Below are 18541 nucleotides of genomic sequence, written 5' to 3'. Positions count from 1 at the left end.
GCATTCACCCTGTCCTTCAAGCGTTCATATAGGCCCATAACAATGCTGAATTGGTACCTGATTTCCTCACACTCCTTACACTGCGTGCACACAAAGATATTCTCCTTGGCAATATCATGTCCCGTTCCAGATTGCTCCACAAACATCAAACAAGCAGTGCATTTCAAAAGGCTGTGATTCAGAGGACAACCGCCCCCTCAGTTCTCTCCTGAGCCACAGCATTCTCATTAGCTTGAGCTGTTTGCATTGCTGCTCTGGTCTCAGTCATGATTTTGATTCAATTTCAATATAAAAATATAACCGTAAACTTATATCCCAATGCAGTTATAACACATTATAAAAAATATATATTGCTTTATTATGTAGTTATATTGCTAATGTGGTGAGCTTTGCTTGCATTCATCTACTCTATGGATATGCGTGTGTCATCCCCCCACCTTTTCCTGTCTGCTACGTATATATTTTTTGCTGCTTGTTTGTTTCAGCTATGCATTTCTTGAAATACTCCAGGTATCATTCACTTTTACTTTCTTATTATACTTTCAGTTTCATTTCTTGGCATGTTTCGACACATATTTTCATTTCGTTACAAGCATATTAGCTCCCTTTTATACTAATGCTTACAAATGCCAGAGTCCTTACTATAAGGTTGGGCTTCACAATCCCAGCAAGCTTAGTGTTATTTAATAACTTTTTCTTTGCTTTTTATCTTTCTGCTGTCTATTTCAACTGTACTTCCCGTTTGTAAAACTATTAATGTACATGAGGGTGGTACGAACGTTCCTATTATCCTAATTCTATTGCTATTTTTTGTCTTTATTTATTTAAAATATTCCTTTTCCCCTTCCCCACCCTCAATTTAATACCTGACCCTATACCATTGCTTGTTCCAAATTTATTTATTCAATCATTTAAATCCTATCTATACATAATAAAATCCTACACTAAATTCTACATATTTATATTAACCATATTTATTTTAACTTAAGATCCTTATTTTTATCTAAATAAATTACACTGCACTGGGACTACCCTGTCCAGTGCTAATTTCATTTTTGTTGCTTTTTGGCCTTTCATTTTTCTTCTACTACTACTATGGACAAGTATAGAAACGCCATTCCTGATACATACATGGTCAGGTGTAGTTCCCTGATGAAATACCTGATCATGTATCAATATTTATTTATTTTAGCTGACATCAGATCAAGCATATTTGCCTTATCTATATTCAACCATTTTCTATGTATCCACCCATATCTGATGACACCTATAACACTATCATTTTATTTTAATTTTCTATTGATTTATTTGCATTTTTATTTTTTTATTTTATTAGTATTTTGACATACTAATTTTACTTTACAGTTCTCCCAATTTCTGTTGGCTCGCTATTTCAGCCCATAATTCTCTTAATTCATCATAACCTTTAGGATAATAACATTCTTTCACCTTTCACAAATCTGCTACACTTCTTTTCTACTTTTCACACCCTTCTAGTTACTAGCACTTTGTGTAACTTTCACATCCATTTATGCATACTTTGTTCAATATATTAATACAAACTTATATATATATATATATATATATATATATTTCAGTATCAAGTATTCTCTCCGAGTTACATTGTATGATTTTCATACCTCCTGTCAAGTTATGTATGAATTTACAATGAAATTTAATAAGATTAATAAATTTTACTGATTAATTGATAATACTGTACTATACTAAGCTAAGAGATTTCTAATACAGTGCTACGTGTTTCGCTATCTAGTTTTACATTAAATCTTACACTATCAAGTTCGGGATATATGTTGTATCGCACAACAATGGTGGCAAGTTACAAACAGTAAATCTATGGACACTAAGTATTAATTAACTTTCAAAATCGCTATATAAATTCAAAATGAACCAAAGAGCTTGACTAGGTCTATAAGCTACTTATAGAAAATAATTTAATATAACAATTAAGTCAATAAAACAGCTAAATATAATTAAAAACTTAGCGTTCATCAGAGCTGCAAAATCTTGTCAAACACATGGATTGGATACCCTCACCCTCAATATCCTTTCATTGGAATTAAATTATGATGGAAACTTTACTTAAGCTCCCCCCCCCACCCCCAGCAGAATTAATATTTTCATTTGACTTTTTTTGAAAATAAAGGTGTAAAACAGAGCATTTTCAGATACATTGCAACCTCAACATAACACATATCGTCATACCACAGTTTCAAATATACAGCAAACCCTCGATTTAACGAACTAATAGGGGAGAAGGGGTGTCCGTTGAAGCCAGAAGTTCGTTAAATCAAATGTAACCTGGGAGGGAGGCATTTTTTTATTGTTCTTAATGTAAAAAAAAAAAAAAAAAACCTTTAATACAATATCTACTGTTCAATATAAAATTATAATGAAGAATATGTAAATATTCTCTTATATATATAAAATGTTGCAATTTGGCCTTTGATTTACAGATATCAGAAACTGTTTCTTTTACACTGTAAATTTCACAAACACGTGCTACTGAGACACCTTGTTCTAATTTCTCAATTAGCTCTAATTTCTGTGCCACATTTAAGTTCACACACTTTCTTTTAACTCCTTTATCACTTGATGCCATTTTAAATTGAAAAATTATTTAATAAAGTCACAATTCAGAAATCACAGAAACACTCTGTATACAACCTGACCACACGATAGCTTGAGGCAGACTGAGACCAAAACAAAGCGAGTCAGTAGACCTGCAGTTTAGTGTCTCGAGTCACATTCAGCTCACAAGTCACTGCCTGCTCTTATCCAGGAACACAGATATTTGAACACTTTTTCAGAAAGAATAAAAAAATTCTATTGATTTTGATTATAAAAATAAAAGCAGGTAATTATCAAAACAATAATGGAAATAGGCAATTATTATTAATTTTTAATTTATAATAACACTGAAATTTTGTATAACCTAAAAAATAATAATATGGTCGAGATTAATATGTACATTACTGTATTATTAATATTTGTCCGGTCTGTTAAATCCGAAATCTGTTAAATCGAGGTTTACTGTACTGCGGGTTTAACCCGCAGTACAGTAAATCTGTACAATCGTGTCCCCCCAATGTGAATTATGAAAAAAAGTAATCTGTTCTAGCAATTTCACACTGGATAAGTCAGTTTGGTTTTGATTTAGTTCTCTCAAAAGATAAAGGAATGAAGTAACAGCCACCAAAAGAAAAAAAATTATATAGTTGAAGAAAAGTATGTATCGAAAGAGTGAAGAGTAGCAAAAGAAAACACAGTATATTTTGCGAGTGTGTAATTCTAGATAGATCGATTCAGGGTTGGATGAAAGATGAAGAAAAACTATGCCTTCATAGACTCTGTAGTAGAAGGTAAGTAGGCCTCCAAAGAAAGAAAACTAGACTTGGTAAAACAGTGATGTGGACCAATGCTTAAACCAGTGATTTCTATAATAGTGTAGTGAAGGAGTATTGATAAATGGGGTAATTACAAAAGCATGGTCACTAAAGTTTCATCAGCTACCTGGTGGAGATGATGACACATTTAAAGCTTCTAAAGAGTGGCTTTTAAGTTGGAAGGCTTGTCGTGGGATATCCCATTGTCTTGTAGGCAAATCTGCATGTGGTGACATTACAGCAGCAGAAGTGTTTCCTGAATTTCTGCATAATGTGATTCAAGCTAGTGACTTCACAGATGAACAGCTGTTCATCTGTGAATTCGCCAGCTTGAATCACAGCTCAACTTTAGTACAGCTTTTTGTCACAGCTGAACTGTGATGAAACAGAGCTGTACTAAAAACTTCTCCCTGCCAAGTCACTGGATATTAAAAAAACATCCTAAAAAGTGGGTAAGAAAACTAACAATGAGAGAGAATTACTCTGTTACTGTGTGCAAGACTGGAAATCACAAGCTAAAGCCACTGTGCATTGGCAGTCTCCAATGTTTTATGAACATCAACATGAAATTTCCACCTATGATCTATAAAAATACCTCTAACACTTGGATGAAATGATATTTTTGCTTCACAGTTTAAGTGAGACAGCACTTGCTTTCCAAAAAAACTTGGAAGAAAAGGCTCTGTTACTGATGAATCACTGCCCAGCTCATCCTTAAGCTGATGTCCTGAAATCAAAAGACAGCAAGATCAGACTGGAATTTCTGCCAAGGAACACAACTGCACTAATTCAGCTTATGGATCAGGGACATTATTTGAGCCTTCAAAGCCTACTATTGTGGTGAGCTACTTGCTGGAGTTATGAACTCAGAAATACAGGTTTAGAATTCTGAAAACATTAACAACTGAAAGATGTTGCATGCAATACTGGTTTAGCGTGGGGGGGAAAGTAAGCTCAATAGAAATTGAAGACTGCTGGAAAAAATGTATTGGAAAAGACAAGATCACTAATAATAACCTTGAATTAGGCAGCATTTTCAGAACACAAAGCAGACTGCTTGGATTAAGGTGGATGCGGAATCTCCAGCTGCACATTAGCTGAGAGAGAAAGAAATCACAGCCTCTGTGAACAGTGAAAAGATAATTGACAAACAGAAGCTAATGATGATACAGGGAGTTACTCGGAAGATAATGTGGTTGACTTGTGTAAGGAAAAAAAAAAAAACAATGCACTAGAAATTAGCGTGCTCAAAAAAATTAATGAGCATTAATGAGCACAAAAACATTAATGGTGTGGTTAGAACAGAGTGATAGAGAGCATCTTCATTTATTGCATCTGACAACTATTAAGAATTATGTACTGAAAAAATGGTGTCATCAGTTCCAGCAAACTAAATTACATTACTTTTTCAGAATGGATGTGTAAAATGTAAGTCCATTACAGCATTGTGTAATAATAGAATGTAAAGGGAATGATATTTATATCTTTTATAGTCTGTATACTTAAAAACATCAGTAAATAAAAAGTATTGATTTACTAAGTAAAGTATATTTATGTTAAACAAAACTGGGAAAAAACAGTAAACTTTTTTCGGCTATATATAATGCACTTTCCTTAAAACGTGAGCTTTAAAGTTGTTGCCTTTTATTTTTTAATTTTTTATTAAAAAATAAAAAGTTACGTATAATAATTATTGTAATCCATACAGAAAAGATCAAATATTTCCAAGCATAAAATTCTCCAAGCATAAATTTAAATTCTGAAAATTTTGCTTTCAAAATTCAGGAAAAAAAGTTTAATTTTTTCTGAAAAAACAATATACAGTCCATTCCGGTTATTTGGGACACATCGGGACTAGTGCATTTTAGCCAGATTAAGCGGCTGCCACAATTATTCGAAGTTTCATGTAAATAGTTAAAAATACAATATACTCCCCCCCTTTACAATTAGTTCACTGTACAATAAAATCACGTTACGACGAACTCACCATAGTAAAGTACCGTTCACTATACAATGTGTAGTTAGTGCCGGTCATTGTGATCACGTTTGTGAATTGAATTTTAATTCTATTTAACAGTGATTCTAATCAGAGAAAATATATATTATCCACAGACTATAAAAGTAAAGATATATTAAGCACAAATTTACCCTTTATTACCTTACCAATTAAAAAATTAAGTGATATGTGAAAATTGGAAGAATATATGTGATAATCGGAATAATACGTACTGTAATACGTACATATGAACTAGTTGACATTTCTGTTCACTGACATTTGTGGGTTAAAATTTAAAACAGTAAAAAGATAAGCAATCAATAACAAAGAACACGGCACACACAAATTGCAAGTAACACGATACGCACAAGTGAGACAAGTGAGAACGGAGTAACGAGTCACAAAGCTTTAAAAATAGGAATGAAGAGAAGATCTGAAAATTAATTTTTTTATATGATTGAAGATTTCGTGGAAGTGTAAACTCATTTCACCATAATAACCCACAGAATTCCAGCTGTCGTATTATCGCAAATTCAGTAAGATTAAGTTTACTGCCCATTTATGATAGATTTCACTAACAGAAAAGCCCAATAAACAGGTGACTGCTAATTGTTTTATGGTTATGACCTCCAGAATTTTGACCAAACCAGGTGGTACCGTTGGAGACAATCATAGGGTAATTTCCAGTGCTGCCGTCTCCTGCCCCGATTAAACGGCATGCTGTCCCAATTAAGCGAAGTAAATCCTGGCTAGTTTCTCAATTGGTTTCTGTTTTTTAAGATTTGCCCCAAATAAATGGCTGCCCCTATTAACCGGTGGCCCAAATAACCGGAATCCATTGTATTAAATAATATTACCCAGACTGAGGCTGGGGATTATTCCCCTACTCAGATTGATATCATTAAAGAAAACACAACTTGAAAATGCCAACATAGAACCTCTATTTAGAAAAGAAGAATTACAAACAGCTTTAATTAAAAACAATGTCCTGTTTTTGACCTCTTAGAAGTTGCAATCATTAAAAAATTTGCTAAGATTGCCCCTGATAAACTAATGGCCCTGTATTGTATGGCTGAAATAAAATTTCCTACAATCTGGAAAAAAAAGCAGTACTAGGATAATTCTCAAGAAGTCTGAGGTTGGTTGATTGGGGATTTATTTGGCACACATCGGCATCTATAGATATAGTGCACCAAGAAGTTTGGGAAGCCTCCCAAAGATACAAAATCTTATAGACCAATAGCTCTCCTCCCTGTACTGGGGAAAATATATGACAGATTAATTTATAACAGAATATCAGCACAGCTTTAAGCAGGGCAACTCTATGGAGGATGCCATGCATCACCTACTAACAGCAGTACAAAACATGGCCACAGAAGCCGATGCACCAACAACTACAAAAAAAAAAAAAAAAAAAAAAAAAAAAAAAGTACAAAACAGAAAGAAAAACATATGTTGACAATTTCAATAGACTTTGCCAGACAAATGTCCCACAAAACCTCTATGAGGTAATATACTTCAAAGACAGAAGTTTCTTGGTTTGCACAAGGTTCCAGGACAATTGTTCTAGATGAATTACTGACCCTGGAAAGCCTAGCCTTTGCAGACATCTTGATTCTCCTTGTAAAAGGAAATACAAGAATGGTTGTAGAGCAAAGATCAAATGGCATCCTCGTGCAACTGAAGGAGTGGGCACACATGCTCATGATATCACCTGAAAAAACTAAATCCATATTTTTGGAAGGAAATCTAGATATAAGGAGACCCTCTCAAATCCAAATTAATGGAAAAACCATAAAAATAGAATCAGAATTAAAATATCTAGGGGTTGTATGACTCAGAATTAACTTTCTTTCCCGAATTGACATATTTGGCAAAAAAAGTGAGAAGCTATTCAGGCTTGATTGCCAGAATCAGTAGGGCAGACTGGGGGCTAAAAAAGAAAGACTGGCAATTATATACCCAGCAGTATTCTTGCTTGTTATCACCTATGCAGCCAGTGCATGGTTTACCACATGGTCATAGTCAGAAACAGGAACAAATTAGACAATTCAGATAACAATACTTCTCACTATCACCTGTACATGTTGCACTGTGAGCACAACAGCACTGCAGGTGGCGGCTGGTGCTCTCCCACTTCACTTGGAAAAAAGCCCTAATAAGCTTAATATTATAGACTCAGGAAGGGCATACCCACAGAATTTCTGGGAATAGCCCTTGACACAGCCAATGACATCATAGCTGAAAAAAATAATACCACAATGACCCATGAGCAATGACAATCATATTTGAGCAGGAAACCAAAGGTGTTGTTACCAAAAGGTTTCTACCACCGGTGGCAAGAAGTTTCTACCACCCAAATACACATGGACTTTTAACAACTTTAATATTGACAGATCACAGCTCCTTAAAGGCAAAACTAACTTTCTTGGGGCTGACTGATAACCCAAACTGTACCTGTGGCAAGAGTGAAGACTGGGCACACATTCTTTATGAGTTCACAATCTATAAAATCCAAAGAATACAGTTGATACTGGCCTTCCCCAAGGGACAAGAACACCGTTTCATAATAGAAGCAAAAACATATCAAAAACCTTCAAATTTATTCAATAAGTATTTGAAGTAAGAAGAAACATGCAAGGACAGGCTTTAGAGCCTCCCCCCGCAGTCAAACAATAGCCAATAACTAAAACTGCCCATGTCTCATACCACGTCCAGATGATCACATTTTAATCTGACAGGATAGCTGCAAACCATTATTCTGGACGATACCTAAGATTGGACAAAACTGAATTAATGACTGGGCCACCCTTGGGGTTACCCTACCACGAGTAGTGACCTGGGGCCCCACACTCACTCACTGAGTAAATATTAAGGGGAGAAAGATGTATAGGCAGCCAGGGAAGCAACTCAGCTGAATAAGCAGGACATGACGTTGTAAACTCAGCGTTGTTATGGGCCTTTATGAGAGCTTGAAGGACATAAATTACGGGACCCATCAAGCTCTCAGCTGCCTACATCAATGCCAGAGCTTGCACTTGATCATCAGGCAAAACAGCGGCAACCTTCAGGGCAGAATGTGCTGGTCCCATAGGAGATAGTTATTGTTGGTGACTATTGCCAGGGAAACTGGAAATATAATGTGCAAAAAAAGATAGGTGGAATCTGCCAGGGAAAAAGTTGAAGACGTTGTAGAGCAGATATCTTTTAAGGGTACAAAGGGTGATATTGTTGTACACATAATCACATTAAAAGTAGGAGATCTGCAGACACTTGTACTTATCAAGTACAGGTCAATGTTCAAAAAAAGTCAATGTTAAATTTGAAAGTGTCTGCAATTCTGCCTAGACATGAAAGGAGGGAATATATGATGACAGCCTTGGAGAGATTATGCAAGGCTCAAGGAGTAGAATTTTTCCCAGCATGGTCTGTGCTTGTTAACAGGATAGATTGTTTCTACAGGGATGGGATACACTTAAATAGAAAGGATGCAAGAATATTTGCTGATGCTATTGAGGCAGAGTTAGGAGGGTTGGAAAACTGCTAGCTTGGGGGATTCACAGACTAATAAATTAATGGTAGCCATAGGCAAAGGTGGTTAAAGTGATTCTTGCATTGCTTCTGTTGGAATGAGCAGCAGCCAAGAAAGCGAGGTACTGGGGATTTCAAGGGAGTTATCACGGAACAAATGTAAGAATAGGTGTATATATATGCTTGCATGTACACCAATTCTAGGAGTAGAGTAGAGTACATAAATTTGATGAATTTGAAGTGGTGGTCAAGACATCTAGAGCGAATATTGTTGGGATATCAGAGATATTGTGCCACACAGATCAAGCATTGCAGAATTGGAATTTGGGGACTACAATGTGTGCAGAAAGGACAGACATGACAAGAAAGGAGGAGGGGTTATGCTGTTAGTTAAAAAACAAAATCTAAGAAGTGCATCCAATTGAGATTGGTCAACAATGTAATGTTATGTCAGTGTGGAGTGACATAAGCATTGGGAAAGGGAAAATGAGTAGGTGTGTGTAATAAGCCTAATGAATCTGATGAGTATAATGAGAAATTATGCAGAGAAACAGAGTGGGCCAGTAAACCAGAATGTCTTATAATGGAGGGATTTTAACTTTCCAAATATTGACTCAAAATTGTGGATGGGTCACTCGCACACTAGCAAGACATTACTGGATTTTTGGATGACTGTTTTTAACAGCAACATGTTCGAGAGTCAACCAGGAGTAATACTCTTAATCTGATTATCAGCAGTGATTCTTCATAGGTTAAGAATCTGCAGATAAAGGAACCACTAGGTGGCAGTGATCAACAGTGTACTGATGTGGGAATTATTTAAAGATGTAACTACCATTAGTAGTGAGGGGAAGGTTTTTTGCTTTCGTAAAGGTGACTACAGTGGTTCAGAGAGTTGTTAAATTCTATACAGTGGGAGCAACTGATGATGTTAACAACGGTGAATTCTAAATGGGAAGCCTTCAGGGACTTAATCTTGGAGGATACTAAGCTTTTCATATCAACTAAGAAATACTGTTCAAGGTTTAGTCCTAAATGGATGTCAGATGGATTAATGAGGCTCATGGCAGAGAAGAGAAATGCAAGGGATGAATATAAATTATCAGGCAACAAGAAGCCTATGGCAGATATAGGCTAGTCTGTAATCATGTCACAAAGGAGGTTAGGTAGGCGAAAGCAGATTACAAGAAATTTTTAGAGAAGATGCAAAGAAAAATACCAAGGGTTCTTTATTTATGTAAAATTTAGAAGGAAAGGGATTAATCAGATTGGTCACAATTAACACAGATGCTTTGACTATTCATGATCAAGCTCAGTTAGCTGATAAATTGAGTGAGTATTTGCATCTACATTCACACATGAGCGGTTATTCAAGAAGGGGAATGCCAGATATTTGCTTATTTGGTTTTTAGGAGCATTAGCAACTAAGGCCATATTGCTCCGGGGATATGCTGTTGTTGTTATTTGGTTTTTAGGAGCATTAGCAACTAAGGCCATATTGCTCCGGGATATGCGGTGGTCATTCCCTGACCTTTCCGCATCCTCCATATTTGGTGGTGACGGGCTCGAACCCGGTCTAATCAAGAAGCGTGTGCTACGCACTGCTGCTCCGAATGCCAGAAGTTTATCAAACTCTAACAGCGAGCTAAGTCATTTTGTAATAATTAAAAGCAAAGTGGAGGAGAAATTGTTCATTGAAACTGAACTAAGAGAAGTTTAAGGATAGTCAAAAATGGAAGTGAAGTAGTGGTTAAACAGGTGAAAGAATTTGAAAAACCCAGTTCAAAAATGAACTGGGACTGAGGAAATGAACTGGGACTATATTCAGATATGGGAGGGTAATTTTAGGAAGAGGTCGAGTCAGGGGATGGCAAATATGCAAAATCTGAATATAATAGTTGAAAAAATGATACGTAGTCAGGAAATTCATCAGGGGACTACTCCTTATCTATAAACAACTAGAGTAGACTAAACAAGCATGCACATAATACATAGTTAGTCTGTATCTGTTTTTACTATTACTATTTTTTAATGAAAAACAGATTTTTTCTAAACATTCCTCACTTAGCCTATTTAAATATAAAGAAATTTATTAAAGTTATTTATTACCAAATATTACTAGAAGGTCCTTGGCAAATCTTGTAAGCCAGTGCAGCTGATGCTGGTTCACTTATTATCCGTAAAACTGTAAATCCTGCCAAAGTAGCTGCTTTTCTATCAAATATCAAATGCATAATCAAATAAAATAAAAAAAATTCTATATCCAACTAAATGATACATTTAATGCACATAGAAAAACAAAACAGTATCATATAAAAACTTAAGTAACAAATATTAATAAGTTAAGAATATAGATGAACTTCGTTGTAAGTAAAATTTGCCAATTTCAAAATCTTGTGCTTTAGGTATATCAACAAAGAACAGCAGAAAGAAAACACATTTTTAATCATGTAAACAGTATATACAAATACTTATAAGAGAAATTCTGCGGACAATGTTTCTAATTTGGCAGTAGCTGTATCATGTTATATACTACATAATTCCTTCACAGAATACCAGAGTAAACATCATTTAAGAACAAATTAATGCCTTGAATATTCACTGTCTTAAAAGAATATTAAATATATAATCATAGTACTATAAATTATAACCATAGTTTGAGAATCGAAACAGTTTTTCAGAATGGTTGACACACTACTGGCAAGGATACCAAATTTTAAAGAGATTTCTTTTTTTTTTTTTTTTAAAAATGGCTGTGGACACAGATAGCAGTTGACCAGCGTGACTCTTGGTACAGTAGAGGAGTTGTATAGGTTTTAAGGGCACCAATGAATTGTGGAACATTTTAGCACTTAATTCGTGCTCTTAAGAATTAAACCCTTTAGCTCTTAAAAGCTAAAGTGATTAATTCTTAATACTTTTAGCTCTTAATTCGTGCTTTCTACAGCATGAACTCTATTGCCTAAAAGGCCAGAGGTGCAAATGATGCATACCCAGGTCTCTTGAAATCAGTTCGTTATATGGAAATGACTTTCAATGTAATGAACAAGGGGAAATCAAAAAAAAAAAATTTGCTAAATAGAAAAATCTACTATGTGGAAGTTCGTTAAAGAGAGGCCTAGCTGTATTTCATATCAGTGGAAGTACTTCTGTTTAATTAGTGGAGGGGGCTGGCTCATATCCAACAAGCTTTAACAAACATCTGAGTTTTCTGTGTAGACTACTGCTAGCATGTGTGCCAAATAAATACTGTTCATAGATGCACTGTTCAGTTGTCGCTTGCTCTGAGACCACCGACCTGAGAGCTCGGGGGTTATTTGGTTGGTTTTTTTTTTTTTTTAGGAGCATTAGCAACTAAGGCTATATTGCTCCGAGGATATGCGGTGGTCATTCCCTGACCTTTCCGCATCCTCCGTATTTGGTGATCACGGGCTCGGACCTCGGTCTAATCAAGAAGCGTGTGCTACGCACTGCCGCTCCTGCCCACCTGGCTACGGAGGCATTAGCATTAGCATTAGCATTAGTAGAGGCATACGATGCAAGAAAGCAAGCTTATTCAGCATCAGCCCAAAAAAAAACCCTCTCCCATTTCACCCCTCCGTTCGTTCGAAATACCTGTCCAGTTGAGCTTTAAATTTGTTTAGGCTATCAACTTCAACAACAAGTGATGGAAGTCGGTTCCACCAACCAACCACCCGCTGGCCAAAGGCAAATTTCCGCACATCTATCCGACATCCGTCCTTCCTCAATTTGAATTTATGCCCTCTGAGGTGATTATTCTGAGAAAGATGAAGAATCCCATTGGCATTGAGCATGCTCAAACCATTCAAGGCCTTATACACCTCTATCAGATCACCTCGCCGGTGCCTAGTCTCCAGACTCTGTAATTTGCAAAACTTAAGCCTTTCTTCGTAAGAGCAACCCTTTGTTCCATTTACTAATCTTGTTGCCCTTCTCTGTACCCGTTCCAGCAGCTCTACATCCTTCTTGAAATGAGGCCTCCAGACCTGTATACAGTACTCAAGATGTGGCCTAACCATTGCCATTTTGGAATAATGGAATAATCACCTCCTTATCCCTGCTAGAAAAATTCCTGTATATCATTGACAAGACACCATGAGCTACTCTTGCAGCTCGTCTGCACTGCTCAGAGAACTTCATATCTCCCTGCACAATTACCCCCAGGTCCTTTTCATTCTCCACCACTGTCAGTGTGGTACCGCAGAGTTGATACGTTGCTCTGGGGTTACTGTTTCCCATATGCAGTACTTTACATTTGTCAATGTTAAACTTCATTTGCCACCTCTCAGCCCATCTGTTCAACCTTTCCAGATCCTGTTGCAGCAGCATAGCGTCAGTAGTGTCCTTGACGACCCTGCCTACCTTTGTATCATCTGCAAACTTGGACATTAAACTTGATATCCCATCATCAATATCATTCATAAACACCGAAAACAACAACGGACCCAACACTGAACCTTGAGGAACTCCACTAATAACATTAGTCCACGTTGAGCAGTGTCCATTGATTACCACTCTCTGTCTTCTGCCACTCAACCATCCCCTTATCCATAGCAGCAATTTGCCTCCAATGCCACACTGCTCCAATTTGTGCAGCAGTCTTCCATGTGCAACAGTATCAAAAGCCTTTCTAAGATCCAAATATATAATATCAAAGTTATTCCCTGCATCCAGTTCTTTTGTGACTACATCATAGTATCCAATCAAATTGGTCAGGCAAGACCTGCCCTTAACAAAACCATGCTGCGTCTGAGCTATAACTGAATTCTTGTCTAGATGATCCTGCAGTGCTTCTTTAACCAGTGCCTCCATTAATTTACCTGGAACAGAAGTTAAACTAACAGGTCTATAATTACCTGTGAATTGGGGTTACATTTGCACATCTCCAGTCTATGGGTACCTCCCCTGAGTCCAAAGAAGCTCTCATAATTATGGCTAGGGGTTTGCATACTTCCTTTGCTGCCTCCTTTAATATAACTGGATAGATCCCATCCACCCCAGGTGCCTTTTTTATGTTTATCCTCAACAATCTCTCCTCCACTTTCCTCTCAGTTATTACAAAATCATCCAGCTCACTGCCAATGTTTACTTTACCTACATCATTCTCCTTCCTGAATAACTCCTCATGCGTGAATGTAGATGCAAAATACTCGTTTAGATTGTTAGCCACCTGAGCAGGATCCTCAACTGTTGAACCATCAATATCCAGTGGACCAATCTGATTCATCCCTTTCCTTCTCGAGTTCAAGTATGTAAAGAACTCTTTTCTGTTTTTCTTTGCATCCTTTGCCAAGGATTTTTCGTAGTCTGCTTTTGCCTGCCTAATCTCCTTTGTGACTTGGTTACAGACCAACTTATATCTATCATAGGCTTCCATGTCACCCATTAATTTATATGTATCCCATGCATTTTTCTTCTCTGCCACATGTCTCATTAGTTCATCTGACAACCATTTAGGCCTAAACCTTGAACAATATTTCTTAGTTGGTATGTAAAGCCTGGTAGCCTCCAAGATTAGTTCCTTGAATGCTTCCCATTTTGAGTTTGCTGTTGGTAACATCATCAGTTGGTCCCACTGTATAGAATTTAAATACTGTCTCAGACCATCATAGTCGCCTTTACGAAAACAAAAACCCTTCCCTTTACCTCTGATGGTAGTTACCTCCTTGAGTAAATCCCACTTCAACACACTGTGATCACTGCCACCTAGTGGTTCATTTATCTGCAGGTTCTTAATGCATGAAGAGTCACTACTGATAATCAGATCAAGAGTATTGCTCCCTCTTGTTGCCTCACGAACATGCTGGTGTAGAAAACAATCATCCAATAAATCCACAAAAGCCTTGCTAGTGTGCGAGTGACCAACCCACAAATTCCAGTCAATATCTGGGAAATTAAAATCCCCCATTATAAGACTCTCTGATTTACTGGCCCACTCTATTTCCCTGTACAATATCTTATTATACTCATCAGAGTCATTAGGCCTATAGCACACTCCTACTCTCAATTTTGATTTCCCTATGCTTATGTCACACCAAACTGATTCGGCACTGCCCTGTCCATCGATGTCGACTGGCTTCACTTCCTTGGACTTTATGTGTTTCTTAATTAATAGCATAACCCCTCCTCCCCTCCTGTCCTGTCTATCCTTTCTATACACATTGTATTCCCCAAATTCCAGCTCTCGGCGCCTCTGGCGCCGAGAGCTCTGGGGTGTTTTCACATTCTCGTCCTTAAGCAACAGGATGTGAGAGAAGGGAAAGTATAGATCTAAGAACCCACTTGTTTGAATCAAAATTTAGTACAAATCTGTTGTCTGCAGGATTTCTTTGTGAGCAATTAGATGCTTGTAGATAGCATGTCTCAAGGTTGGACTAATGGGGGGGGGAATTGAGTAATATATAACATGTCCATCTTGGAACTCATTGAAGAAGCAGCCTCAAACCTGGACATAGTATTCCAAGTGCAGTCTTAGAATGCCTTATGGTGCCTTAAATTTTAGCCTCACTATCTCTAGAAGCAAATGGTCCAATAAATCACTGATAGGATATATTGGGCCATCCTTGCTGCTTGTCTACACTGCTTATAGATGGGCAGCAAGTCTAGACTGTTCTATGGGTGAACAAAATGCCTTGCAGGCTGTCCTCATTCAACAACCAAATACATGGGCTGTGTTACTAAGGGTAAAAACAGGGTGCATGTATAAATGCATGTACACTAATGTAGAGGCATAATAAATACATTTGAAATATTGGTTAAGTCAACAAATGGGGATATTATAGGGATATTAGAGACATGGTGTCAATCAGACATAACAGATGCAGGATTTGAATATAGAGAGTATACACTTTGTACAGAAAGGTAGGACAGGAGTAGGGAATATATATATATATATATATATATATTATGTTTTTTAATTATTATTTAAGCCTATTTGATTATTGCTTCTTTATCACTTGCTACGTTAATGCTATTGTCATATGGCAATTAGACATTATATGTGCTTGACATATTACTGGTTAAATGATTAAATTGCTTCGGTTTGGTCGATTTTTCCATTTACTGGTATTTATCTACTATCTGTATGGGTATTAAGTGTATCGGGAACAGGAGACCCAGTTAGCCTGTGCAGTCTAACTTCCTCCTGGGGGGTCTGTACATGTAATGGTAAATAATAAACAAACAAACATCAAATAAACAACAAATAAATCAACGTTAACTAACATTCTTTTACCTGGTCATCTACCTGCTACTTCGTCGGGGGCTTTGAACGGGTCGATAGCCAGATTAAAAGAATGTCTCATACCTACCTGTTTCTGTTATCCCCTTATCAGTTTTGCCTTTTTAGTGATATTTTTGTACATAATTACTTAATTATGGATAACTTTAATTAATTGATTTTAGATAATCTTTAATAAATTGATTATAGATAATCTAATTATAATTTTTAGAAATATTTTTAATCTTAGAATCTGAATCAGCAAACTGGTATAGGTGATACAAAGCCCAACAGGTGAGTATCTGGATAAGTGAGGAGGTTTTTACTTACAGTCAGTTGTCCTGTGGTGGTCCCGTTCTCTGTTTGTTTTATTGACCAATCGGTTTTTAGTGCGCAGATGTGCCTATTGTTTGTTATGGTGTGATGTGAATATTGCTGTAGGGTGATATATTTGCAAGTCATGAGAGGGTTGATTTTTACGTATTGCCGGGGGTGGGGGCTGAGGTTGGGGGAATTCTTCCAAGTTGAAATAATATGTTTTTCGTATATACAAGCACGATGTATTAGAAAATTACGTGGTGATTATTATTGATGATGAGGTTTTGAAGAAAAGGATGTTTTTATGATGGAAGGATGTTGTCCATTCACATTTTTTCATGAATTTGTTATTTACATGATTTTTCCATTGTTATTTGCATGAAGTTTGTTATTGCTATCCCTTGGACTGGGATGGTATAGCTTTTCTAAGGCATAACGGCCCATACTGTCCTAGGGGGTAGCTATTTACATATATGCAGACTCTTACTAAGTGGTTTACCTTGTGTCTCCTTGTGCTGTTTAGTTTAAATATGTTCTTTGTATGTTGCTATATTTCCATTTAGGCATTTTTAATTTTTATTTTTATATAGAAAGGGTGGGTTAGTATAGGACGCTGGATTACAGTGCGGTCAGAGGACGAGCCTCTTCTGAGCGCAATAAATCCGGGCCTCAATTTGGGTAGTTTTATCCTGCTTTTTAATTTGGTTTTTGGCTACTGATGGTTTATGGCTGTTTTGTGGTGTTTTTAATTATTCTATATGGGCAGATGTTCAGTTGATTTTTGATGTTCATATGTATGGCCGCTTTAATGTGGTATTTGCTGTAATTGTTAGGTATATCGTTTTTGGCGATATACCTAACGTTATATTTTCTGTATTATTGCATATGTTTATAATCTGGTTGTTTGGTTCCTAATTGTGTTTCCTTGTATGTGCTTAGCAACGTTGCTATCCCAGTGGATGAGCTTTATGGTGGGGAAGTTGAAGTCGTCTCTTTTAGTGTCAATATTGTCTTTGGTGATATTGATCTGGCTGTCGAGGTAAAATGCTTGTAGGTTGCTGTTTGGGTTGGTACGTTCAATGCTAAGGTCTGTGGGGTAGATTTCCTGGGCTAATGTTTCTAAGTTGTTGTAGTTGACGACTAGGACGTCATCGATATATCTATATATGTTGATTGCTTCTTGTATGTTATTTTCAAAGTGGTGTAAGTAAAGGTTGGCTATTGCGCTGGAGCAGCAAGATCCCATGGCTATCCCTCTTGTCTGTAAGTAGATGCTGTTTCCCATCATTATGTAGTTATTTTTGACGTTGGGATTGATTAGATCGTGCCAGTATTGTTTATTGCATTTCAAATTTTTTTGGTGGTTTTGAAAGTAGTATATGAGGACTTTAATTAGATTGTCATGTGAAATGCTAGTGAAGAGGTTTTTGAAGTCGTAGGTGTAGATGCTTCTGATATTGTTGTTTTTGTTTTGAATGTAATCTAGATATTTTTTGTTGTTGGTGATGATTTTGGTGTTAGTTATTTTGCTAGTTATAACTTTAAGTTTGTCTTCCAGTAGGCTGCTGGATGGTTTTATGTAAATGCTTTTAAAAGATGTGATGAACCTTTTTCCGGTGGGTATTTTGTGAAATTTGGGGATTCATTAAATGAATGGGTATTTTGTAGTGTCTATTTTCAGCTTGAGTTTTTTGTGTAATGCTACTATGAGGTTGATGCACTGAGAGATTCCTATAGGAATCTCAGAAACTCATATACTGCTCTAATAAGGACAAAAAAGAAGGAATGCTGGCGGGCCTTGGTGTGTGGTCTACAGGACTGTCACCAACAAACTGTCAAGAGGTGATGTGGTGAACTCTACAACTAAGGCAGATGGAACTGCAACTCGCACTTTGGCGGACTCCACAAATAACAAATTAGATCATTTATTCCAGTCTGAGAACCAGGGGTTAACCCCAGGCTCAGAGTGACATAATGGCCAACAATGAAAATTATAGCAATATGTCAATAGAACCACCCTTCACCATGGAAGAACTTCAAGCAGTACTCTTA

The 18541-nt window shown here is 36.7% G+C and overlaps 1 protein-coding gene across 1 annotated transcript in view; it reads right to left on the bottom strand.

Annotated features, from left to right (window-relative positions):
- Positions 1–18541, bottom strand: part of LOC150076571 (heat shock 70 kDa protein 14-like) — a 231739-nt gene that overhangs the window by 106813 nt on the left and 106385 nt on the right. Inside the window, exon 6 of the mRNA XM_090387461.1 lies at positions 11041–11145. Within this exon, the coding sequence (XP_090243587.1) occupies positions 11041–11145 (105 nt within the window). The remainder of the gene's footprint in view (positions 1–11040; positions 11146–18541) is intronic.

This window comes from Mastigoproctus giganteus, chromosome 13, assembly GCF_048544385.1.
Source record: "Mastigoproctus giganteus isolate SK-2022 chromosome 13, ASM4854438v1, whole genome shotgun sequence".
Lineage (NCBI taxonomy): Eukaryota > Metazoa > Arthropoda > Arachnida > Uropygi > Thelyphonidae > Mastigoproctus > Mastigoproctus giganteus.
Note: the sequence above shows the minus strand (reverse complement) of the source record. Positions and strands in the feature narration are given on the sequence as shown.